The sequence below is a fragment of the Lithobates pipiens genome, unplaced genomic scaffold, assembly GCF_037356315.1.
Source record: "Lithobates pipiens isolate NorthernLeopardFrog02 unplaced genomic scaffold, aLitPip1_a1.2 Scaffold_27, whole genome shotgun sequence".
NCBI classification, from domain to species: domain Eukaryota; kingdom Metazoa; phylum Chordata; class Amphibia; order Anura; family Ranidae; genus Lithobates; species Lithobates pipiens.
Window position 1 is genome coordinate 119,361,004 of NW_027507788.1, and position 27,754 is coordinate 119,388,757.

The 27,754-nt window shown below is 47.5% G+C and overlaps 1 protein-coding gene across 1 annotated transcript in view; it reads left to right on the forward strand.

Annotated features, from left to right (window-relative positions):
• Positions 1 to 27,754, forward strand: part of LOC143934096 (sulfotransferase 2B1-like) — a 293,347-nt gene that overhangs the window by 222,858 nt on the left and 42,735 nt on the right. The window contains exon 5 of the mRNA XM_077457409.1: positions 19,278 to 19,458. Coding sequence (XP_077313535.1) covers positions 19,278 to 19,458 — 181 coding nt within the window. The remainder of the gene's footprint in view (positions 1 to 19,277; positions 19,459 to 27,754) is intronic.

Sequence of the window (27,754 nt, forward strand, 5' to 3'; positions counted from 1 at the left end):
CCTACTTCAATCTAAGATAAATTCTTCAGGTGGAAGCAGTTCAGGCATCTGGGGGTCTCTGGGTGCGAGTGGTGTACACACACATGTATTTAAATGTAAAAAAAGTCCCTCAGAGGGTTTCCTCAGAATATACAGCTATACGCTTATATAATTCATTAGGATGGTACCAAAACACAGATAAAACTGCAAAAAATACTTAGGTTAATCCTCGCTGTTCTGGTGTGAAACTGTCCCATAGCCCAGCTTTCATTCAGTCTCCCACACCCATTATAGAGCTGGTTCTGTATTTTAGGAATAAAGTTTTTTATAACCACCAGTTGGTGATACACCAGAAATAACAGGCAACTAGGGAGAGAAAGATTATCCAGGTATCAGCCAGTATTGCAAGGGTTAATCCTCTGAGTCTTGGCTCACTGTGATGTTTATATTATAATATGATTGTCTCAGTAAACAACCCCTTAGCAGTCTCTCACATAGTTTCATGGGGATAGTTCAGTGCCTGATAGTTGATACAAAAAGAAACAAAGTAAGCGTTTCACCTTCAGCACATTAAGTTTCCAGCATCACCAGTGTAATGAGCTCAGTGCAGACCAGCCCAGCTGAGACAACAATGAAACAAAAGGAGAAGGAGGGGGAGGCAATCCACTTCACTGAAAAAAAAAATTACTCATCTCAGTCCAGCTTTCTGGCTTCATGCCAGAGTATAAAGAAAGGTGTGGGGGGAGGCAGGAGGAAAGAAAAAGAAAAATCCTTGTAATATATCTACACAGCCTCCATTCCCCCTCTCCAATGTCCTCTCCAATGTTTTGGTGCCCACGTAGCTGCCTTGTAGAAAGTTTCAGACACTCAGCCTGCTGCCACTCTCAAGGTCGAGACCCTTGTAGTGAGGGGTGCTGTGATTCTCCTGGCACGGCCAACTAGTGATGGACGAACGTTTCGCCCGGCGGTCGTTTCGCGGCGAATTTCCGACATTCGCGGTCCGCACGTTCGAACGCCTTTTTCCGTCGTTCGCCGCGGCGGACTTACGTGTTTAATGTATACAAGAACTTTAACCTTTGGTGACACGTTTATCATGTGATACAGGACAGCCAATTGAGACATGACAGCACATGGACACTTGGACATTCCCCCTAACCTATAAATACACCCGATCCGGTGGCCATTTTACATTCTTTCTTCTGTTACGATAGGGACAGGTTCCTGTGTGGAGTAGGGAGAGATAAACCACTAGCTATTTGGTACACAAAAGTTCTTTTCAGGACTGGTATAGGTGTTAGGTGTTGATAGGTTTGCTGTGCTGCTGATTCTTGCAGCAGCCTGAGTGTCTTTTGTTAGTTTAGAGAAAGGGAAAGGACGGTGTGTGCTACAGGGACAGCCAGATTAGTCTTTCATCATCATCATCATCATCATCATCATTAGCTGTTACTATCAAGGTCCACAAAAGAGCTGTTCCAGTAACCACTAATCGTTCTCTTTTTTTGCCAATTTGTATAGGGACAGGAAGGAAGCAGTGTTGTCAGGCAGTGAGGGTAATTTTAAAGACTTGCTGTTATTATTAGTTCCACAAAGGTTCTTTTCAGGACTGGTATCAGTGGTACAGTAATAGGCTTGTACATGTATAATATTCTTTCTTCCAAATATAGAAAGGATATTATACTTGACTGCTGCCCTTCTGCTGCAGTCTGCTAAACATTCACAACTCACTTGTTCCACAAAAGTTCTTATAAGGACTGGTAACTTGGTATAGGGTGCTACGGTACATAGGCTTGAGTGCGGTACAGTCTGCTGTTCTGTAAGGACCGCTATCGGTCCACAATAGATAGGGTTGACGTGCACCACTGCTGACCGCTGCCCTATACTGCAGCAGTCCTTCAGCGGTATAGGGACTGACGTACAGTCTGCTAATCACTAACACACAACCTGCTTGTTCCACAAAAGTTCTTATAAGGACTGGTAACTTGGTATAGGGTGCTACGGTACATAGGCTTGAGTGCGGTACAGTCTGCTGTTCTGTAAGGACCGCTATCGGTCCACAATAGATAGGGTTGACGTGCACCACTGCTGACCGCTGCCCTATACTGCAGCAGTCCTTCAGCGGTATAGGGACTGACGTACAGTCTGCTAAACACTAATACACAACCTGCTTGGTCCACAAAAGTTCTTATAAGGACTGGTAACTTGGTATAGGGTGCTACGGTACATAGGCTTGAGTGCGGTACAGTCTGCTGTTCTGTAAGGACCGCTATAGGTCCACAATAGATAGGGTTGACGTGCACCACTGCTGACCGCTCACCTATACTGCAGCAGTCCTTCAGCGGTATAGGGACTGACGTACAGTCTGCTAATCACTAACACACAACCTGCTTGTTCCACAAAAGTTCTTATAAGGACTGGTAACTTGGTATAGGGTGCTACGGTACATAGGCTTGAGTGCGGTACAGTCTGCTGTTCTGTAAGGACCGCTATCGGTCCACAATAGATAGGGTTGACGTGCACCACTGCTGACCGCTGCCCTATACTGCAGCAGTCCTTCAGCGGTATAGGGACTGACGTACAGTCTGCTAAACACTAATACACAACCTGCTTGGTCCACAAAAGTTCTTATAAGGACTGGTAACTTGGTATAGGGTGCTACGGTACATAGGCTTGAGTGCGGTACAGTCTGCTGTTCTGTAAGGACCGCTATCGGTCCACAATAGATAGGGTTGACGTGCACCACTGCTGACCGCTCACCTATACTGCAGCAGTCCTTCAGCGGTATAGGGACTGACGTACAGTCTGCTAATCACTAACACACAACCTGCTTGTTCCACAAAAGTTCTTATAAGGACTGGTAACTTGGTATAGGGTGCTACGGTACATAGGCTTGAGTGCGGTACAGTCTGCTGTTCTGTAAGGACCGCTATCGGTCCACAATAGATAGGGTTGACGTGCACCACTGCTGACCGCTGCCCTATACTGCAGCAGTCCTTCAGCGGTATAGGGACTGACGTACAGTCTGCTAATCACTAACACACAACCTGCTTGTTCCACAAAAGTTCTTATAAGGACTGGTAACTTGGTATAGGGTGCTACGGTACATAGGCTTGAGTGCGGTACAGTCTGCTGTTCTGTAAGGACCGCTATCGGTCCACAATAGATAGGGTTGACGTGCACCACTGCTGACCGCTGCCCTATACTGCAGCAGTCCTTCAGCGGTATAGGGACTGACGTACAGTCTGCTAAACACTAATACACAACCTGCTTGGTCCACAAAAGTTCTTATAAGGACTGGTAACTTGGTATAGGGTGCTACGGTACATAGGCTTGAGTGCGGTACAGTCTGCTGTTCTGTAAGGACCGCTATAGGTCCACAATAGATAGGGTTGACGTGCACCACTGCTGACCGCTCACCTATACTGCAGCAGTCCTTCAGCGGTATAGGGACTGACGTACAGTCTGCTAATCACTAACACACAACCTGCTTGTTCCACAAAAGTTCTTATAAGGACTGGTAACTTGGTATAGGGTGCTACGGTACATAGGCTTGAGTGCGGTACAGTCTGCTGTTCTGTAAGGACCGCTATAGGTCCACAATAGATAGGGTTGACGTGCACCACTGCTGACCGCTCACCTATACTGCAGCAGTCCTTCAGCGGTATAGGGACTGACGTACAGTCTGCTAATCACTAACACACAACCTGCTTGTTCCACAAAAGTTCTTATAAGGACTGGTAACTTGGTATAGGGTGCTACGGTACATAGGCTTGAGTGCGGTACAGTCTGCTGTTCTGTAAGGACCGCTATCGGTCCACAATAGATAGGGTTGACGTGCACCACTGCTGACCGCTGCCCTATACTGCAGCAGTCCTTCAGCGGTATAGGGACTGACGTACAGTCTGCTAAACACTAATACACAACCTGCTTGGTCCACAAAAGTTCTTATAAGGACTGGTAACTTGGTATAGGGTGCTACGGTACATAGGCTTGAGTGCGGTACAGTCTGCTGTTCTGTAAGGACCGCTATAGGTCCACAATAGATAGGGTTGACGTGCACCACTGCTGACCGCTCACCTATACTGCAGCAGTCCTTCAGCGGTATAGGGACTGACGTACAGTCTGCTAATCACTAACACACAACCTGCTTGTTCCACAAAAGTTCTTATAAGGACTGGTAACTTGGTATAGGGTGCTACGGTACATAGGCTTGAGTGCGGTACAGTCTGCTGTTCTGTAAGGACCGCTATAGGTCCACAATAGATAGGGTTGACGTGCACCACTGCTGACCGCTCACCTATACTGCAGCAGTCCTTCAGCGGTATAGGGACTGACGTACAGTCTGCTAATCACTAACACACAACCTGCTTGTTCCACAAAAGTTTTTATAAGGACTGGTAACTTGGTATAGGGTGCTACGGTACATAGGCTTGAGTGCGGTACAGTCTGCTGTTCTGTAAGGACCGCTATCGGTCCACAATAGATAGGGTTGACGTGCACCACTGCTGACCGCTGCCCTATACTGCAGCAGTCCTTCAGCGGTATAGGGACTGACGTACAGTCTGCTAAACACTAATACACAACCTGCTTGGTCCACAAAAGTTCTTATAAGGACTGGTAACTTGGTATAGGGTGCTACGGTACATAGGCTTGAGTGCGGTACAGTCTGCTGTTCTGTAAGGACCGCTATAGGTCCACAATAGATAGGGTTGACGTGCACCACTGCTGACCGCTCACCTATACTGCAGCAGTCCTTCAGCGGTATAGGGACTGACGTACAGTCTGCTAATCACTAACACACAACCTGCTTGTTCCACAAAAGTTCTTATAAGGACTGGTAACTTGGTATAGGGTGCTACGGTACATAGGCTTGAGTGCGGTACAGTCTGCTGTTCTGTAAGGACCGCTATCGGTCCACAATAGATAGGGTTGACGTGCACCACTGCTGACCGCTGCCCTATACTGCAGCAGTCCTTCAGCGGTATAGGGACTGACGTACAGTCTGCTAAACACTAATACACAACCTGCTTGGTCCACAAAAGTTCTTATAAGGACTGGTAACTTGGTATAGGGTGCTACGGTACATAGGCTTGAGTGCGGTACAGTCTGCTGTTCTGTAAGGACCGCTATAGGTCCACAATAGATAGGGTTGACGTGCACCACTGCTGACCGCTCACCTATACTGCAGCAGTCCTTCAGCGGTATAGGGACTGACGTACAGTCTGCTAATCACTAACACACAACCTGCTTGTTCCACAAAAGTTCTTATAAGGACTGGTAACTTGGTATAGGGTGCTACGGTACATAGGCTTGAGTGCGGTACAGTCTGCTGTTCTGTAAGGACCGCTATCGGTCCACAATAGATAGGGTTGACGTGCACCACTGCTGACCGCTGCCCTATACTGCAGCAGTCCTTCAGCGGTATAGGGACTGACGTACAGTCTGCTAATCACTAACACACAACCTGCTTGTTCCACAAAAGTTCTTATAAGGACTGGTAACTTGGTATAGGGTGCTACGGTACATAGGCTTGAGTGCGGTACAGTCTGCTGTTCTGTAAGGACCGCTATCGGTCCACAATAGATAGGGTTGACGTGCACCACTGCTGACCGCTGCCCTATACTGCAGCAGTCCTTCAGCGGTATAGGGACTGACGTACAGTCTGCTAAACACTAATACACAACCTGCTTGGTCCACAAAAGTTCTTATAAGGACTGGTAACTTGGTATAGGGTGCTACGGTACATAGGCTTGAGTGCGGTACAGTCTGCTGTTCTGTAAGGACCGCTATAGGTCCACAATAGATAGGGTTGACGTGCACCACTGCTGACCGCTCACCTATACTGCAGCAGTCCTTCAGCGGTATAGGGACTGACGTACAGTCTGCTAATCACTAACACACAACCTGCTTGTTCCACAAAAGTTCTTATAAGGACTGGTAACTTGGTATAGGGTGCTACGGTACATAGGCTTGAGTGCGGTACAGTCTGCTGTTCCGTAAGGACCGCTATAGGTCCACAATAGATAGGGTTGACGTGCACCACTGCTGACCGCTCACCTATACTGCAGCAGTCCTTCAGCGGTATAGGGACTGACGTACAGTCTGCTAATCACTAACACACAACCTGCTTGTTCCACAAAAGTTCTTATAAGGACTGGTAACTTGGTATAGGGTGCTACGGTACATAGGCTTGAGTGCGGTACAGTCTGCTGTTCTGTAAGGACCGCTATCGGTCCACAATAGATAGGGTTGACGTGCACCACTGCTGACCGCTGCCCTATACTGCAGCAGTCCTTCAGCGGTATAGGGACTGACGTACAGTCTGCTAAACACTAATACACAACCTGCTTGGTCCACAAAAGTTCTTATAAGGACTGGTAACTTGGTATAGGGTGCTACGGTACATAGGCTTGAGTGCGGTACAGTCTGCTGTTCTGTAAGGACCGCTATAGGTCCACAATAGATAGGGTTGACGTGCACCACTGCTGACCGCTCACCTATACTGCAGCAGTCCTTCAGCGGTATAGGGACTGACGTACAGTCTGCTAATCACTAACACACAACCTGCTTGTTCCACAAAAGTTCTTATAAGGACTGGTAACTTGGTATAGGGTGCTACGGTACATAGGCTTGAGTGCGGTACAGTCTGCTGTTCTGTAAGGACCGCTATCGGTCCACAATAGATAGGGTTGACGTGCACCACTGCTGACCGCTGCCCTATACTGCAGCAGTCCTTCAGCGGTATAGGGACTGACGTACAGTCTGCTAATCACTAACACACAACCTGCTTGTTCCACAAAAGTTCTTATAAGGACTGGTAACTTGGTATAGGGTGCTACGGTACATAGGCTTGAGTGCGGTACAGTCTGCTGTTCTGTAAGGACCGCTATCGGTCCACAATAGATAGGGTTGACGTGCACCACTGCTGACCGCTGCCCTATACTGCAGCAGTCCTTCAGCGGTATAGGGACTGACGTACAGTCTGCTAAACACTAATACACAACCTGCTTGGTCCACAAAAGTTCTTATAAGGACTGGTAACTTGGTATAGGGTGCTACGGTACATAGGCTTGAGTGCGGTACAGTCTGCTGTTCTGTAAGGACCGCTATCGGTCCACAATAGATAGGGTTGACGTGCACCACTGCTGACCGCTGCCCTATACTGCAGCAGTCCTTCAGCGGTATAGGGACTGACGTACAGTCTGCTAATCACTAACACACAACCTGCTTGTTCCACAAAAGTTCTTATAAGGACTGGTAACTTGGTATAGGGTGCTACGGTACATAGGCTTGAGTGCGGTACAGTCTGCTGTTCTGTAAGGACCGCTATCGGTCCACAATAGATAGGGTTGACGTGCACCACTGCTGACCGCTGCCCTATACTGCAGCAGTCCTTCAGCGGTATAGGGACTGACGTACAGTCTGCTAAACACTAATACACAACCTGCTTGGTCCACAAAAGTTCTTATAAGGACTGGTAACTTGGTATAGGGTGCTACGGTACATAGGCTTGAGTGCGGTACAGTCTGCTGTTCTGTAAGGACCGCTATCGGTCCACAATAGATAGGGTTGACGTGCACCACTGCTGACCGCTCACCTATACTGCAGCAGTCCTTCAGCGGTATAGGGACTGACGTACAGTCTGCTAATCACTAACACACAACCTGCTTGTTCCACAAAAGTTCTTATAAGGACTGGTAACTTGGTATAGGGTGCTACGGTACATAGGCTTGAGTGCGGTACAGTCTGCTGTTCTGTAAGGACCGCTATCGGTCCACAATAGATAGGGTTGACGTGCACCACTGCTGACCGCTGCCCTATACTGCAGCAGTCCTTCAGCGGTATAGGGACTGACGTACAGTCTGCTAATCACTAACACACAACCTGCTTGTTCCACAAAAGTTCTTATAAGGACTGGTAACTTGGTATAGGGTGCTACGGTACATAGGCTTGAGTGCGGTACAGTCTGCTGTTCTGTAAGGACCGCTATCGGTCCACAATAGATAGGGTTGACGTGCACCACTGCTGACCGCTGCCCTATACTGCAGCAGTCCTTCAGCGGTATAGGGACTGACGTACAGTCTGCTAAACACTAATACACAACCTGCTTGGTCCACAAAAGTTCTTATAAGGACTGGTAACTTGGTATAGGGTGCTACGGTACATAGGCTTGAGTGCGGTACAGTCTGCTGTTCTGTAAGGACCGCTATAGGTCCACAATAGATAGGGTTGACGTGCACCACTGCTGACCGCTCACCTATACTGCAGCAGTCCTTCAGCGGTATAGGGACTGACGTACAGTCTGCTAATCACTAACACACAACCTGCTTGTTCCACAAAAGTTCTTATAAGGACTGGTAACTTGGTATAGGGTGCTACGGTACATAGGCTTGAGTGCGGTACAGTCTGCTGTTCTGTAAGGACCGCTATAGGTCCACAATAGATAGGGTTGACGTGCACCACTGCTGACCGCTCACCTATACTGCAGCAGTCCTTCAGCGGTATAGGGACTGACGTACAGTCTGCTAATCACTAACACACAACCTGCTTGTTCCACAAAAGTTCTTATAAGGACTGGTAACTTGGTATAGGGTGCTACGGTACATAGGCTTGAGTGCGGTACAGTCTGCTGTTCTGTAAGGACCGCTATCGGTCCACAATAGATAGGGTTGACGTGCACCACTGCTGACCGCTGCCCTATACTGCAGCAGTCCTTCAGCGGTATAGGGACTGACGTACAGTCTGCTAAACACTAATACACAACCTGCTTGGTCCACAAAAGTTCTTATAAGGACTGGTAACTTGGTATAGGGTGCTACGGTACATAGGCTTGAGTGCGGTACAGTCTGCTGTTCTGTAAGGACCGCTATAGGTCCACAATAGATAGGGTTGACGTGCACCACTGCTGACCGCTCACCTATACTGCAGCAGTCCTTCAGCGGTATAGGGACTGACGTACAGTCTGCTAATCACTAACACACAACCTGCTTGTTCCACAAAAGTTCTTATAAGGACTGGTAACTTGGTATAGGGTGCTACGGTACATAGGCTTGAGTGCGGTACAGTCTGCTGTTCTGTAAGGACCGCTATAGGTCCACAATAGATAGGGTTGACGTGCACCACTGCTGACCGCTCACCTATACTGCAGCAGTCCTTCAGCGGTATAGGGACTGACGTACAGTCTGCTAATCACTAACACACAACCTGCTTGTTCCACAAAAGTTTTTATAAGGACTGGTAACTTGGTATAGGGTGCTACGGTACATAGGCTTGAGTGCGGTACAGTCTGCTGTTCTGTAAGGACCGCTATCGGTCCACAATAGATAGGGTTGACGTGCACCACTGCTGACCGCTGCCCTATACTGCAGCAGTCCTTCAGCGGTATAGGGACTGACGTACAGTCTGCTAAACACTAATACACAACCTGCTTGGTCCACAAAAGTTCTTATAAGGACTGGTAACTTGGTATAGGGTGCTACGGTACATAGGCTTGAGTGCGGTACAGTCTGCTGTTCTGTAAGGACCGCTATAGGTCCACAATAGATAGGGTTGACGTGCACCACTGCTGACCGCTCACCTATACTGCAGCAGTCCTTCAGCGGTATAGGGACTGACGTACAGTCTGCTAATCACTAACACACAACCTGCTTGTTCCACAAAAGTTCTTATAAGGACTGGTAACTTGGTATAGGGTGCTACGGTACATAGGCTTGAGTGCGGTACAGTCTGCTGTTCTGTAAGGACCGCTATCGGTCCACAATAGATAGGGTTGACGTGCACCACTGCTGACCGCTGCCCTATACTGCAGCAGTCCTTCAGCGGTATAGGGACTGACGTACAGTCTGCTAAACACTAATACACAACCTGCTTGGTCCACAAAAGTTCTTATAAGGACTGGTAACTTGGTATAGGGTGCTACGGTACATAGGCTTGAGTGCGGTACAGTCTGCTGTTCTGTAAGGACCGCTATAGGTCCACAATAGATAGGGTTGACGTGCACCACTGCTGACCGCTCACCTATACTGCAGCAGTCCTTCAGCGGTATAGGGACTGACGTACAGTCTGCTAATCACTAACACACAACCTGCTTGTTCCACAAAAGTTCTTATAAGGACTGGTAACTTGGTATAGGGTGCTACGGTACATAGGCTTGAGTGCGGTACAGTCTGCTGTTCTGTAAGGACCGCTATCGGTCCACAATAGATAGGGTTGACGTGCACCACTGCTGACCGCTGCCCTATACTGCAGCAGTCCTTCAGCGGTATAGGGACTGACGTACAGTCTGCTAATCACTAACACACAACCTGCTTGTTCCACAAAAGTTCTTATAAGGACTGGTAACTTGGTATAGGGTGCTACGGTACATAGGCTTGAGTGCGGTACAGTCTGCTGTTCTGTAAGGACCGCTATCGGTCCACAATAGATAGGGTTGACGTGCACCACTGCTGACCGCTGCCCTATACTGCAGCAGTCCTTCAGCGGTATAGGGACTGACGTACAGTCTGCTAAACACTAATACACAACCTGCTTGGTCCACAAAAGTTCTTATAAGGACTGGTAACTTGGTATAGGGTGCTACGGTACATAGGCTTGAGTGCGGTACAGTCTGCTGTTCTGTAAGGACCGCTATAGGTCCACAATAGATAGGGTTGACGTGCACCACTGCTGACCGCTCACCTATACTGCAGCAGTCCTTCAGCGGTATAGGGACTGACGTACAGTCTGCTAATCACTAACACACAACCTGCTTGTTCCACAAAAGTTCTTATAAGGACTGGTAACTTGGTATAGGGTGCTACGGTACATAGGCTTGAGTGCGGTACAGTCTGCTGTTCCGTAAGGACCGCTATAGGTCCACAATAGATAGGGTTGACGTGCACCACTGCTGACCGCTCACCTATACTGCAGCAGTCCTTCAGCGGTATAGGGACTGACGTACAGTCTGCTAATCACTAACACACAACCTGCTTGTTCCACAAAAGTTCTTATAAGGACTGGTAACTTGGTATAGGGTGCTACGGTACATAGGCTTGAGTGCGGTACAGTCTGCTGTTCTGTAAGGACCGCTATCGGTCCACAATAGATAGGGTTGACGTGCACCACTGCTGACCGCTGCCCTATACTGCAGCAGTCCTTCAGCGGTATAGGGACTGACGTACAGTCTGCTAAACACTAATACACAACCTGCTTGGTCCACAAAAGTTCTTATAAGGACTGGTAACTTGGTATAGGGTGCTACGGTACATAGGCTTGAGTGCGGTACAGTCTGCTGTTCTGTAAGGACCGCTATAGGTCCACAATAGATAGGGTTGACGTGCACCACTGCTGACCGCTCACCTATACTGCAGCAGTCCTTCAGCGGTATAGGGACTGACGTACAGTCTGCTAATCACTAACACACAACCTGCTTGTTCCACAAAAGTTCTTATAAGGACTGGTAACTTGGTATAGGGTGCTACGGTACATAGGCTTGAGTGCGGTACAGTCTGCTGTTCTGTAAGGACCGCTATCGGTCCACAATAGATAGGGTTGACGTGCACCACTGCTGACCGCTGCCCTATACTGCAGCAGTCCTTCAGCGGTATAGGGACTGACGTACAGTCTGCTAATCACTAACACACAACCTGCTTGTTCCACAAAAGTTCTTATAAGGACTGGTAACTTGGTATAGGGTGCTACGGTACATAGGCTTGAGTGCGGTACAGTCTGCTGTTCTGTAAGGACCGCTATCGGTCCACAATAGATAGGGTTGACGTGCACCACTGCTGACCGCTGCCCTATACTGCAGCAGTCCTTCAGCGGTATAGGGACTGACGTACAGTCTGCTAAACACTAATACACAACCTGCTTGGTCCACAAAAGTTCTTATAAGGACTGGTAACTTGGTATAGGGTGCTACGGTACATAGGCTTGAGTGCGGTACAGTCTGCTGTTCTGTAAGGACCGCTATCGGTCCACAATAGATAGGGTTGACGTGCACCACTGCTGACCGCTGCCCTATACTGCAGCAGTCCTTCAGCGGTATAGGGACTGACGTACAGTCTGCTAATCACTAACACACAACCTGCTTGTTCCACAAAAGTTCTTATAAGGACTGGTAACTTGGTATAGGGTGCTACGGTACATAGGCTTGAGTGCGGTACAGTCTGCTGTTCTGTAAGGACCGCTATCGGTCCACAATAGATAGGGTTGACGTGCACCACTGCTGACCGCTGCCCTATACTGCAGCAGTCCTTCAGCGGTATAGGGACTGACGTACAGTCTGCTAAACACTAATACACAACCTGCTTGGTCCACAAAAGTTCTTATAAGGACTGGTAACTTGGTATAGGGTGCTACGGTACATAGGCTTGAGTGCGGTACAGTCTGCTGTTCTGTAAGGACCGCTATCGGTCCACAATAGATAGGGTTGACGTGCACCACTGCTGACCGCTCACCTATACTGCAGCAGTCCTTCAGCGGTATAGGGACTAAGAGTTTTGTCACAGGGTCATTTAAAAAATGACAGGCAGAGGAAGAGGCAGGCCCTTCCGCAGGGGTGGTAGGGGTAGGGCAGGAGCAACAGGCTTGAGCCAAAGTGGGAAGTTGCAGAAGGTGCGTTCAATTACTTTAAAGGATGCACCAGACTTGGTTGAGTGGCTCGCTCAGCCTTACTCTTCTGCACCCTCCTCATCCTCTCGATCTGCACCCTCTTCTTCACTCTCTGCTATGTGCACCCCCAAAGACACTACCACCAACAACACGACCACCACCACCACCACCACATACCTTCCGCTTGAGTCACTGGAATTATTTTCCGATCCATATCAAGAGGACATTTCTGATGCGCAGCCACTCTTGGTATTGGATCAGGAAGAGGAGGTAGCAACAAGCGCTACTCAGCAGTCTGACGCCAGTACCCAGATCAGCCCAAGGAGGAGGTTGGTCCCCGGTGTTGCTGCCTACTCCGAGATCTCTACTTATAGCGGTGGGGAAGGTGACGTTGATGATGACGTGTCTAGTGATGTCACGTGGGTGCCCACAAGAGAGGAAGAGGAGGGGAGTTCAGAGGGAGATATGGACCAGCAGATAGGGAGGAGAAGCAGCAATGACTTACATTGCACAGCAGGGACAAAGCAGACTGCAAATGTATCAGGAGCGAGTCATCGACCATGTACGGTCACATCTGGTGCTCCCAGGACACCGGCACATGGCTCCGCAGTGTGGGCTTTTTTTAACGTGTCCGCTGCTGACAATAGCGTTGCCATCTGCAATCTTTGCAGTCAACGCGTTAGTCGCGGTAAGCCCAATACTCACCTAGGGACGACCGCCTTAAGAAGGCACATGAGCAGCCATCACCGAGCCCAGTGGGAGCAACGGAACACACAAAGCCACACTGCAGGCTCTCACCGTCCAGCCTCGTCTTCTACTTCTCCTTCTCCTCTCTCCTCACAATTGTCCTCCACTCCACCTTCCATCACGCCAAGCTCACATTTTTCTGCAAAAAGGCAGGCTTCCGTGGGCCTAATGTTTGAGCGTAAAAAAATGATGATGCCGGATAACCCTCTTGCCCAACGGTTGGCGGCTGGCTTGTCAGAACTCATAGCCCGCCAACTACTGCCATATAAACTGGTGGACTCGGAGGCCTTTCGCAAATTTGTGGCCATTGGAACACCACAATGGAAGGTCCCAGGAAGGAAGTATTTCTCAGAGAAGGGCATCCCAGAGCTATATGGCCATGTTCAGCGGCAAGTGAATGTATCTCTGGCACACAGTGTCGGTGCCAAGATACATCTGACCACAGACACGTGGTCTAGCAAACACGGGCAGGGAAGGTATATCAGTTTTACTGCCCACTGGGTGAACCTTCTGACGGCCGTCAAGCATGTAACCCGTGGCACCCGTGTAGATTTGGTTTTACCGCCACGGATTGCATGCAGGCCTGACTCTTCTTCTCCTCCTCCTACTCCATCCTCCTCCCTCTCCTCCTCAGCTGCCTCCTCCTTTTCCGCTGCTAGCGTCTCTTCCACTGCACCGCCCAAGCTCCCCAGAACCTATTCCACATGCCAGGTGAGACGTTGCCATGCCGTGCTGCGTCTGTTGTGCCTGGAAGCAAAGAGCCACACTGGCCCGGCACTCCTTTCAGCTTTGCGTTCACAGGCAGATGAGTGGCTAACACCGCTCAATTTGACAGTTGGTAAAGTGGTGTGTGACAACGGTGCCAATCTGCTTAGCGCATTGAAACAGGGCAAAATCACGCACGTGCCGTGCATGGCACACGTCTTAAACTTGGTCGTGCAGCGATTCCTTGTCAAATACCCTGGGGTCCAGGACATCTTGCGGCAGGCAAGGAAAATCTCGGCCCATTTCAGAAGATCTTACACGGCCATGGCTCGCCTTGCTGACATTCAGCGGCGACACCATCTGCCGGTCAGACGTCTTATTTGCGATTGCCCGACGCGATGGAACTCAACCTTCTATATGCTTGATAGGCTGCTCCAGCAGAAACGTGCAGTTAACGTCTACCTGTATGAACTCTGCGAAAGAAACGGTTCTGGGGAGCTGGGTTTTTTTTCACCGCGCCAGTGGCTGCTCATGCGCGACACATGCAGACTTCTGCGGCCATTTGAGGAGATCACCAAACTGGTCAGTCGCAGCCATGGCGCCATCAGTGACATGGTACCTTATACCTTCTTTCTGGAGCGTGCATTGCGTCGTGTCATTGATCAGGCTGTGGAGGAGCAGGAGCGGGAAGATGAGGAAGTCGCAATGCTGGATGAATTCCCAGGGAGGGCTACTCTATCTGAGACAAGTCAACAACAGGAGTCTGATGAGGAGTCAGAGGAGGATGGTGCCGGGGCGGATGAGCAGGAGCAAGAAGAGCATGCTTTAAACCTTTCTGGGATCCCTGTTGTGCGAGGATGGGGAGAGGAGAATGAAGAGGACGACATTATCCTGGATGATGAGCAGGAGCCAGGCCACCACACCGCTTCCACTTTAGTGCAAATGGGGGCCTTCATGCTCCAGTGTTTTAATAGGGACCCCCGTATAAAAAGCATGAGGGTCAAGGACCAGTACTGGGTGGCAACGTACTTAGACCCCCGGTACAAACACAAAATGGCGGAAATGTTACCGCCGTCGCAGAGGGCTGTCAGAATGCAGCACTTCCAGGCCTTGCTTCGAGAAATGCTGCATTCTGCTTTTGCGTGCGCTGGCAGAGGAGCAATTCCCACTCCCAGAGAAGGATTTGCGGGTACCAATCCAACAGCGCCTGCAAGAAGAGGCCGGTTTGAAGATGTGTTGGTGACTTCGGATATGAGGTCATTCTTTCAGCCGACCCATCGACAGGTGTCATCCGGATCCAGCATCAGGGAACGCCTAGACCGTCAGGTGTCCGACTACATTGGGTTAACGGCCGATGTGGACGCTCTGAGGAGTGATGAACCCCTAGACTACTGGGTGGGCAGGCTTGACCTCTGGCCAGAGCTTGCCCAATTTGCAATCGAACTGTTGGCTTGCCCCTCATCCAGTGTCCTGTCCGAAAGGACGTTCAGCGCAGCAGGGGGGATTGTGACCGATAAGCGTACTCGCCTAGCTCACCACAGTGTTAACTACCTCACATTTCTAAAAATGAATGAGGCATGGATCTCGGAGGAATTCAACACATGTGACCAGTAGACCATGTATATGTCTATAAACTATTTTTTTAATCAAGCACACAGACCTTCTTAATTCATTTGGCTCACTTCCTTGACCCAAAAAAGCACACCGTACTATATGCCCCTACCCTCCTCTTTGAAGAGGTTGAGCGGTGTCATATTTCTACTGGGGCTGCTTATGATATCCCTGTGCTGTGCTGACTTCCTCCTGGGGGTTCTTATTATGAAGGGATCACACTATCCCTGTGCTGTGCTGACTTCCTCCTGGGGGTTCTTATTATGAGGGGATCACACCATCCCTGTGCTGTGCTGACTTCCTCCTGGGGCTGCTTACGGTGCTGCTGTCAGTGCTGTATGTCACGGTGCTGCTGTCAGCGCTGTATGTCACGGTGCTGCTGTCAGCGCTGTATGTCACGGTGCTGCTGTCAGCGCTGTATGTCACGGTGCTGCTGTCAGCGCTGTATGTCACGGTGCTGCTGTCAGCGCTGTATGTCACGGTGCTGCTGTCAGCGCTGTATGTCACGGTGCTGCTGTCAGCGCTGTATGTCACGGTGCTGCTGTCAGCGCTGTATGTCACGGTGCTGCTGTCAGCGCTGTATGTCACGGTGCTGCTGTCAGCGCTGTATGTCACGGTGCTGCTGTCAGCGCTGTATGTCACGGTGCTGCTGTCAGTGCTCTGTATTACGGTGCTGCTGTCAGATGCCTCTATCACGGTGCATGTGTCATTCCGGTATGTCACGCTGCTGGTGATCATCTCCTGCACCCTCTTCTTTGCCTACCCTGGTCCCTGACCTTCCCTCTCCTCCATTGCCTTCATTAGCTCCATAGTCCTGAATTGTTAGAACAATTTCCCAAATAAAATAAAAATGCTTGTAGTTATCGATCCCAAATTCACCTCATACATGTATTATGTCATTGTCCAGATGGTGGGACTACGTTTTACCCCCTAATAATTACCACGTGGCCGCAAATTCGACATGAAGGTTTGCAAAGTTCGCCTCCCATTGAAGTCAATGGGGCCCGCGGCGAACGTTCGGTTTCGCGAACGTTTGGGTCCGTTCGCATTTCGCTTTCGCGAAACGTCCCGTCGGAAGTTCGTCCATCACTACGGCCAACCCTTTCAACTTGTAGGCCAAGGAGATGAGCTTTACCAGCCAAGAGGCAATAATCTTGCTGGAAGCCGTAAAATCATTATGTGTTCCACCTGGAATGAGAAGCAGATGCCCTGACTTCCTGAGGGCAGTAGTCACCTTGATTAAACAGTTTAAAGGTTGGCCCATAACCAATGGGCTAATTTCTTGAGTAGTCCCCAAAAGGAGCGTAGGAGGACAACCTCTTGTGTGATATGGAGTCACACAAAAAGTCAGTTAAGGCACAAAATTTGAGCACTGGCATGAGTACCACCCTGTCTGGGAAGTGCACGAGTATGGATTCTTTAAACCCCAAGGCCACCAATGCTGACTCTCTTCTGGCTGATGTTATTGCCACTGGTAAAGCAGTTTTCAGTAAGAGGTACCACAGGGTGATTGAAGGCATCTGATGCAATAATCTCCAACAGCAATGGGAGATCGCATTTTGGAAACAATTTGAGGTTTAACCAAATTGCATCTTGAAAAACAGTATAATTAGGTGTTGGATGTCCCCTGTATGTCGGTGAAGGCAGAGATAGCTAAAATGTGTGCCTATACCAAACTTACACATAGACCTTAATCAAGCCACACCTACAGGCATTTCAGAACAGACTTCTGAAGAGTCTGGCATAAAATCTTGATCAGCAACAATACTGGGAATTTATGCTATATTCTACTATATTCATGGTTATCGCTATCCTTTGTTTTCATAAGAGTATTTACAATCTACACAGAAAATTAAAATCCATTAGCCTCTGCCTTTCTAGACCCAGGCCATCAGCCTGAGTCTGTCGGATGCTGGATGAATGGGACTTTGGAGAAGATTTGATCTTGCATACAGAGGGAGTCAATCCTTGATACTTATAAGGATGAGTAAAGGGTACCAAGGCCCCTTTGGCTAATCTGGGATCATCACCAGAACTGTCACCTTCACCCGCCACAGCCTCAGCTGGAAGCTGAGAATCAGAGGAAGCAGCAGAAAGGCATAAGCTGTCTTGAAGATCCACTTGCACTCAGCACCTCCACCCCAATTGCTTGTGGATTCTGGGCCCTGTAATGGAACTTCAGCAACTTGGTGTTGACTGGGGATGTGAGCGGTCTACCTCTGGAAGAAAAATATCAAGCTCTGTTAGTTTTTGAAAAAGACTCCCAGTAGCCCGGACCATTTATTTTTGTCCAGACTTTGTCCTGGACAAATAGTTTGCCTGATTCTTCTGACTAGGCCGCAGATAGTTGCAGAAGACTGACTTGGGGAGATTCTAGAATTAGAGAAACCTCCTTCAGAAGGCAGAGATTGAGCCTTGTATCCAGATGTAGGCCACAGTCATTGCGCTGCCATACCCGGTTCTAATAGTTATCCACAGATGACTCATCTACCTTCTATGCAGATGCTGGTCTTTTGAGGGGGTTTGCATAATGGCACAACAGTAAAGCAAACATGAGAAGCAACCAACAGGTTATTGCCATGTTTGAACAGACAAAGTGGTACTTTGTGTACCTGTTATGCAGAGTACTCCCTGTGGAGGAGCTCAGGCTATACATAGTGGCTGCAGGGAGCAAGGCACAACAATACCCAGTAATGCAGCATTTATTTCAATACAAAGCATTTTTCACATTTATCTCACCCATCCTCCGTCATCCGACCATAAACACAAGCACAGCGCGGGTGCACATGCATAGGGGAGACTCTGCCAACACTGGCATGACCATCAGCGGGGCTCCCTGGATTATGGGACATTGAGCCGAGACACCAGGGATTGCATCCAGATTAATCCACATGCATGGACGGACGGCCAGCTCTTTAGACCAGCCAGGTAGAGGAGCAAACCTAGGTCCTGTGCATAGGAGTAAAATAGAAGAACGCTGAGGCTGTAGGTGGGCTCAAATTTATATGAGTTAAGTCCTGGAGGCATGGGGGGCAGAGCCTATACCCAGCTGTGCTGACATGGAGCCGTCAGGAATTACCTGTTGCTCCTGCCCAAAATCTAGAGCAGGATTTCTCAACCAGTGTCCCTCCTGAGTTTGCTAGGAGTTCCTTGAGCAATGAGCAGTTTCTGCCTCTCACATAAGTTCCCACTGACACCATTGATCTTTTTAGCTATCTGTAAGGGGGTAAAATTCTTCCCAATGACCACACCTGTAAGGAGAATTCTTCCTACCGACCTTCCCAATAATGTATCATTGTTTCTAGATATAGTTATTTTTAGCAGGGGTTCCCTGAGACCGGAGAGCTTTTCAAAGGTTCCTCAATGTTGAAGAGAAAAGCTGAACTGGAGCTTTCCTGTGTCCTGTCCCCTCTAAGGGGTTATATCAAGCAGTGTTAGCAGCCTTGATGTGGTTACCTTTCACCATGTTATAGATATGAGCAGAGAAGAAGGTGTTCTGTAGTTGAAACACACTTGCTGTCCCAGAGTCACAACACTGCTCCTCCATAGATACAGTACAATGAATGAGCATTGTCATTCTGCATTATGCTGATTACATTATTATACTATTCATGCAAATAGAAGTTACACTGAAACATTATTTTTAGGACCCTCGTGGAAGTGTGGTAAAGCTCTCTAAGTTCCTAGGAAAACAGTTGGATGATGGTCAGATTGACTCCGTTCTAAAACATTCATCTTTCAACAACATGAAGGAAAACAAGATGTCTAACTGGACTCAAATGAAATCTGACCTTTTTGATCACACAAAAGGCTCCTTTATACGTAAAGGTATGTGGGTAGAATTCCAACTGATATTCACGTACTTGCAAAGGACGTTTAACCACTTGCCTACTGGGCACTTAAACCCCCCTCCTGCCCAGACCAATTTTCAGTGCTCTCACACTTTGAATGACAATTACTTAGTTATGTAATACTGTACCCAAATTAATTTTTTGTCCCTTTTTTCTTACAAATAGAGCTTTCTTTTGGTGGTATTTGATCACCTCTGGGTTTTTTTTTTTTTTGCGCTATATATGAAAAGACTGAAAATGTTGAAAAAAAAAACACAAATTTTTCTTTGTTTCTGTGATAAAATTTTGCAAATTATGAATTTTTCTTAATAAATTTTGGCCACAATTTATACTGCTACATATCTTTGGTACAAATAACACAAATTCGTGGATATTATTTGGTCTTTGTGAAAGTTAGAGAGTCTACAAGCTGTGGTGCAAATCATAAAAAATTGATCACACCTCATGTACTGGTGGCCTATCTCATTTCTGGAGACCCTAACATGCCAGAAAAAAACAAATACTCCCCAAATTACACTTTTTTTGAAAGTAGACATTTCAATGTATTTAGTAAGCGGTATGGTGAGGTTTTTGATGTTGTCATTTTTTTCCCACAATTCTTTGCAATATTAAGATTTATTTATTTATTTATTTATATCCACAAAATTGTCATTGTAATAGGTTATTTCTCTCACATGGCATGTGTATACCACAAATGATGCCCCAAAATACATTCTGCTACTCCTCCTGAGTATTACGATACCACATGTGTGTGACTTTTATACAGTCTAGCCACATAGAGTGGCCCAACATGCAGGGGGCACCATCACATATTCCAGGAACATAAATTACACATCTAACTTGTTGACTACCTATTACACTTTGAAGGCCCTGGAGCACCAGGACAATGACACGTGACACTGACGTGGCACTGATGACAGATGTCACTGATACATGGCACTGATTGCACGTGACACTGATGGCACTAATACATGGCGCTGATAGGTGGCACTGGGGACAGGTGGCACTGTGGGCACTGTGTTGTGTGATTTATTTTTACTCACGATGCAGCAGGAAGCTCTACCTCCTCACACGCGGTCTTTGTGTGAGGAGGGAGAGTCGGTGATGAGAGATGATCTCATGTGTTTACATCTCTCATTGGAAGCTCTGATCGAGTGCTAAATGGCCATTCAGCACGATCTGTGATTGGCTGTGTCCAAGGGGCACAGCAAACACAGAATTTCCTCTCTGCGTGCAAACGTCCAGGGACATCCTCCCGGCAATTGAGCACTGCTCTGTAGCCATCTTTCAGCTATAGCGTGGGTGCGAAGTGGATAAAGAACCTGAAGCCTAAATATTTTATTTGTTTTGTTTTGTAGAGCATAGGGATTCGTTAGATCCCCTGTAGTAATTCCTGTCCCGGAAACACAAAAGGAAAGGAGATAAAGTCTCTTCAAATTAGGGGACTTTGTCTCTTAGGGCTCATTCACACCAGCATGCACACGTTATGGTCTGTATAACCGCTGGTGTGTGTTGTGTAGGGGTGGTGCAATGCGTTGTTATGCATCACAATGCTTACATGTTTTATTTTTTTACTTTTAAAGGTAACGAAAAAACAATTAATGCATGCAGCTCATTGTGGCATACTGACATGCTGCATTTTAAGCAACGCATCCCAAAGCACATGTATGGAATGTACAAGGCCCATGTTTTGAGCCTGCATTGATCAGTGTGAATCAACGTACCTGGTGTGAACAAGTCCTTAGACAGTTATCACCATAATGGTTGTCTCTAGTAAAAGTTTTTTTTTTATTCCTGTTTTGGGGGTGACTGTAAAATTTTGGCTTCTCCATAACTTTCTGCTCAATTGAAAGCAGCCCCTAGGACAAAGGCCCAGTTCACACTAGTGTGATGCCAGCCATTGCATGTGATTTGCACCGTATTGCTGTGCAGATCCCATGCAATGTCTGTGCGATGTGATTTCAGCCATAAAAAATCGCATTGCACTGCACCAAAATGGTGCAGGACCCTTTTTTTGGTCCGCATTGGAATTGGATCGCATGGGTGTTCACACCCATACGATCCAATTCCTGCACCATTTCATAGTTTGTGGTTCGCACTGTGATCTGCGAAATGATCTGGGGGTATCATTAACTTTAGATCGACACGCCCAGCGGTTTGCAGAGCTCAGTGTGAACCACTGTGCAATTCAGGTGCGATGCGGGAACCCGCACTGGATTTGCATGGTTCCCGCATCGCACCAGTGTGAACCGAGCCTAATAGAGAGTGTGAATTTGCACCATCAGGCACAATATACAACATATAAATACACTTCAGAAGAGGTGTTTAATGGGCAATTTGATCACCTTGTATAAGTACTCAAATGGTCCATATAGTAAACCTGGTGCAAAGTTGTTCACTTTAAGATCATTGCAAATGAGAAGGGGGCACTGTTTGCTTTTGGAAGAAAACAAGATCTACCCTCCACATACAAAAAGGATTTTTCACAGTAAAATTTGTGAAAATGTAATATAGACTTTCCCCTTGTATGGTCAAAAACCAGGTTACATGATTTTCAGCTTTGGATCAAATCCTGTTCGGTGCATTTTGTCACAGCTTTAACAAAAAGTCCCTATTATGGGTACCATATTGTTTCTTTGGGATATAGTATTTAAGGTTGGAGATTTTACTATGTACACCACCTCCTTTAAATTAATTCAAATATTAACAAGGACAAAATTGGAGTTTAAAAGGTTCACACAATCAATGAGAATTGATATAAAAATACACAATTTTTATTAAATAAACATAATTTAGAAATAGAAAAACAAATTTAAAGTGGAGGGCCACCCTGAAAAAAAAAAATATTAAAAATTACAAAAAAATCAAAAAAAATTAGAAACAATTTTTTTTTTTACTTACCAGAAATGCCTGTTGCTAGGCACATAATCCTAATCTTCCTCTTCCTCCTCCGCAGAGATGTTCTTTCTTCTCTCCTCGTCGCGTTGTCTTCTGGGTAATGGGTCGCGCTGTGTTCTGATCTGTTTAATGATCTAAGCCCCCCGTACACACGGTCGGATATTCCGACCACAAAATCCGTCGGATAAATTCAGACGGATTTAGTCCGGAAGTGGTGTTGCATACACACGGTCGGACAAAGTTGTCGGAATTTCCGGTCGACAAGAACACGGTGACGTAAGCCATGTACGACGAGACTAGAAAAGGGAAGTTCAGCACCACGTGCGGCACCCTTTGGGCTCCTTCTGCTGATCTTGTGTTTATCGCGTGTTAGTAGAAGTTTGGTTAGAGACGATTTGCACTTTTCAGATTTGTGCTTCAGGTCGTTACTGCTCTTCAGTTTGTGCTTGTCAGCGTGTATCTGATTATCAGTGCGTGTAGTCAGTTCACATTTGTTGATCGTTACGGACTATATCTTGGTATAGTACGCTTTGATTTGCAGTGCTTGTTGTCCGCTCATTTCTGGTTTTCAGTTCGTTCTTTCAGGCCTTGCTGTTTATTGATGCTTTCTGTTAGACCATTCTGACCAGCCGACCGTTTTAAGTCATGTTTCGTGTACGTACTCGTAGAGTTCGTGCTGTGCACGAGCTTGGTGTTGGGCTTTTAGCTTTGACACAAGCCCAGTCCATGAACAGGGCGAGGAGGAGTTCGTGGACCAAGAATTGGTTGCTCCAGCGTGAGAGCTTTGAGAATAATCCTGATTTCAGGAATTATCTCTGGATGACGGACCCCGTTTTTTACCGTCTGCTGGCTTTGCTGTCCCCTTATATCAGCAGGCAGGATACATCACTCCGCATGTGGCAAGCCATCACTCCGGAGCAGAGGCTCATCGCCACATTGCAGTACTTGGCGACAGGGAGAAGTCTTCAGGACCTCAAGTTCTCGACAGGCATCTCCCCCCCAGTCTCTGGGAATCATTATTCAAGAGACCTGTTCTGCCATCATACAGGTCCTGCAGAAGGAATATATTAAGGTAAGTTTTCTCCTTTAACATCACATTCTATGTATTTAATGTTTGCTAATGTATTGTATTTCTTTCCTCATTCCCTTATTACCACGATTGCAATATGCTGTAATTGAAATGCTGTGCCTCTTTGTCCTCATGCATGCTGGAAGCTTTTAAAGTTCCTTTTTTGTCCTTCATGCATATTTGCCTTCACTAACTTCCCCAGCATGCTCTTCTGGGCCCATAAACCTATAGCCTTGTCACTTAATAATGTATTTTGTCAGTTCCATAGTATTGCTTTCCCCTAAACACCCCCTAAAATGTGTACAAATGTTATGTGTGTGCTTAAATTCATGCAGAGTGCCAGAGATTTTTTTTTGGTGGGCCAAACTCATTAGGAACCCCCCCCCCCTCAACTGCTAGGTCAGATGATAGCAATCCTCTATCTGCTGACTTTGCCAAACCCAATACACACTATACCTACCTCTTCTCTGGTCAGATTTATGGATGAATTCAACAAAGCATGTAGTGCAAGGGCCTGCCTCAATACTTTCAAATGCTACAGTTTAAAGTAAAAGTAAGGAGGGGCTGGCCAACGTATCACACATTATTTAGGCATTCAGCTCTCAATGAAGTGCAGAGGGTTACCTGTCTAAAACACCCCCCCTTAATTTTGTTTTCTTGTTTGACTCCAGTTTCCTTCAACGTCACAGGAATGGCAGACTGTGGCCTCCCACTTTGCCAGCTGTTGGGACTTTCCCAATTGTGGAGGTGCAATTGATGGGAAACACGTCCACATCGTCCCACACCCCAACTCGGGGTCCTACTATTATAATTACAAGGGGTATAATAGCATTGTGATGTTGGCGGTGGTTTCAGAGACATATAACTTCCTGTATGTGGACATGGGGAAAAATGGCCGTATTTCGGATGGTGGAGTGTTTGCGCGGACGGAGTTCTACTGGCGTCTCCAGAGTGGCAGTTTGGGCTTGCCACCTCCAGAGGAGAATGTGGAAAGACTCCCCTTCGTTTTTCCTTGCGGATGAGGTGTTTGTTCTGGCAAACCATCTGATGCGGCCTTTCCCGATGAGGATTCTCACCCCGGACCAGAGAATCTTTAATTTGCAGCTGGCCAGAAGACTAGTGGAGAACACTTTTGGGATAATGGCCAGCCGGTTCCGCCTATTTTTGACTCCAATCCACATGGCGGAATATAAACTCAATCATATTGTGCTTTCGTGCTGCATTCTGCACAATTTTTTGAAAAAACACTCACCAAACTATGTGGCCTCAGTTGGGTCTGATGCAGACTTACCGGAAAATGTCAACCTGGCCCTTGAAGCTGGTCGTCCTGGCTTTCCCCCCCAAAGCGCCTGCGAGGTCAGATCAAGATATGTGGAGTTCTTTGTGGGTAGGGGGGCCATTGATATGCCAGACAATGTCTGAGAGGCATTTTTTAAATAAATTTTTCTTTGAAACTCCAATAATCTTTGTTTTCATTTACTGCTTGGCTTTGTTTTAGGTGTCTCCTAGGTTTTATTTGTTTTTTTTTTGGGGCCTTTTTCTACAACAGTGCAAACCCAATTTCAGAGCAAGATGAGGTGACAGTCTCTTCAGATGATCTTATTATGTTACGGGTCTGCTACAAACACACCTTGTTTTTGTTGTTAATGTATGTAATGCATTACTGACAAAAATATTGCTAATTTTCAGCACCATGGCAGAAATATGTGGGGTCAGGAAAGTGGCGTGATTGGGGACATTTCGATATCACTGTGGGTGTTATTTTCTAAAGGCAAATCCACTATGCACTACAAGTGCACTGCAAAAGTACATCTGAAACTGCACTTGGAGTGCAAAGTGGATTTGCCTTTAGTAAATAACACCCATCGTCACAGAAAACAACAACTTTACTACAAATACTGCTTTTGCGCATTGAAAAAGGAAGCCACACATTGTTGATAATTTAACTTTTTACTCAAAGCACATTCACATGTGTGTTTAGAAAAGGGTTTTACAACAAACCAACATATTTGGTGTATATAAAACATTATTTTTGGTAACATTTTTCTAACTTGCCATTTTTGTGTAAACAGGAATGTATCAAAGCATAACATACAGAACACAGGAACTTACAAAGTTCAACTTTGAAAAGTGAAGACTAGTGATGGACGAACTTCTGACAGGATGTTTCAGGAATGCGAACGTGGCCAAATGTTTGCGAACCACAAAGATTGCGGCGGACCCCATGGACTTTAATGGCAGGCGAACCTTAAAAACATCCAGGTCATATTTTCAGCCACAAAATACTTACTAGCTGTGCACACATAGTCCCACAACATGGACACTAACATAACAAAAGTATTAAGTGAATCTGGGATCGACAACGACAAGCATTCTTTTTTTATCTGTGAAATTTTGACAATTCAGGAGCGCATGAAGGCCATGGAGGAGAGGCAAGGTCAGGGCAGGCTATGAAGGGGGTGCAGGAGATGATCAGTGCCACAGTCAGGACAGCGCGGTCCTGTTCCAGTGTCCCAGTGTGCCGACCTGTGCTTGAGCACCTCCCTCTGCCCGGCCCTTACCCCCACCTATGCAGGGCTCCACTGCGGTGGTCCAGAGGTGCCAGTCCAGTGCTGATCCTCAGCCATGGTGCTGGCACTGCCTGCCGATTGGCTTCTCCGCTGCTATCTCCCTCACTGACACCAGCACTGAGATAGAACACTGACACCGGCACCGCAATAGAGACTGAGCACTGACACCAGCACCGAGATAGAGAGCACTGACACCAGCACTGTGATAGAGAGCACTGACACCAGCACCGTGATAGAGAGCACTGAGACCACACCAGCACCGAGATAGAGAGCACTGACACCAGCACTGAGATAGAGAGCACTGACACCACACCAGCACCGTGATAGAGAGCACTGACACCAGCACCATGATAGAGAGCACTGACACCAGCACAGAGTTAGAGAGCACTGACACCACACCAGCACCGAGATAGAGAGAGAGCACTGACACCAGCACCATGATAGAGAGCACTGACACCAGCCCCACAATAGAGACTGAGCACTGACACCAGCACCGAGATAGAGAGCACTGACACCAGCACCGAGATAGAGAGCACTGACACCAGCACCGTGATAGAGAGCACTGACACCAGCACCGTGATAGAGAGCACTGAGACCACACCAGCACCGAGATAGAGAGCACTGACACCAGCACTGAGATAGAGAGCACTGACACCACACCAGCACCGTGATAGAGAGCACTGACACCAGCACCATGATAGAGAGCACTGACACCAGCACTGCAATAGAGACTGAACACTGACACCAGCACCGAGATAGAGAGCACTGACACCAGCACCATGATAGAGAGCACTGACACCAGCACCGTGATAGAGAGCACTGAGACCACACCAGCACCGAGATAGAGAGCACTGAGACCAGCACAGAGATAGAGAGCACTGACACCACACCAGCACAGAGATAGAGAGAGAGCACTGACACCAGCACCGTGATAGAGAGCACTGACACCAGCACTGTGATAGAGAGCACTGACACCAGCACCGAGATAGAGAGCACTGACACCACACCAGCACCGAGATAGAGAGAGAGCACTGACACCAGCACTGTGATAGAAAGCACTGACACCAGCACTGAGATAGAGAGCACTGACACCAGCACCGAGATAGAGAGCACTGACACCAGCACCGAGATAGAGAGCACTGACACCAGCACCATGATAGAGAGCACTGACACCAGCACCGAGATAGAGAGCACTGACACCAGCACGAGATAGAGAGCACTGACACCACACCAGCACCAAGATAGAGAGAGGGCACTGACACCAGCACCGTGAAAGAGAGCACTGACACCAGCACCGAGATATAGCGCACTGACAGCAGCACTGATACCAGCAACTCGCTGCGGGACCCAAAAATATGACACCTCTTCAAACAGGAGGGTACCTTCGTCCAAAATGTCAAATGACCTAGAGAGCGCATCAGATGGGAGGGGAGGAGAACCTTCCAAGAGATGACGCCACTCCTCCAACGCCAATTTAATTGCGAGAAGTTCCCGATCACCAATGGCATAATTTCTTTTTTTTTGGAGAAGAACGCACATGGTTGACGTTTCTTCTCAAAGTCCTGAAGAAGCACAGCTCCCCCCCCATCGAAGAAGCGTCTACTTCAATAAAAAATGGGTCCTCAGGATTTGGTCTCCTCAAGAGAGGTCCAGAGACAAAGGCCTGTTTCAGATCGTGAAACGCAGAGACAGCCTCGGGAGGCCAGTCTTTGGCATTCGCACCCTTCTTGGTCAAA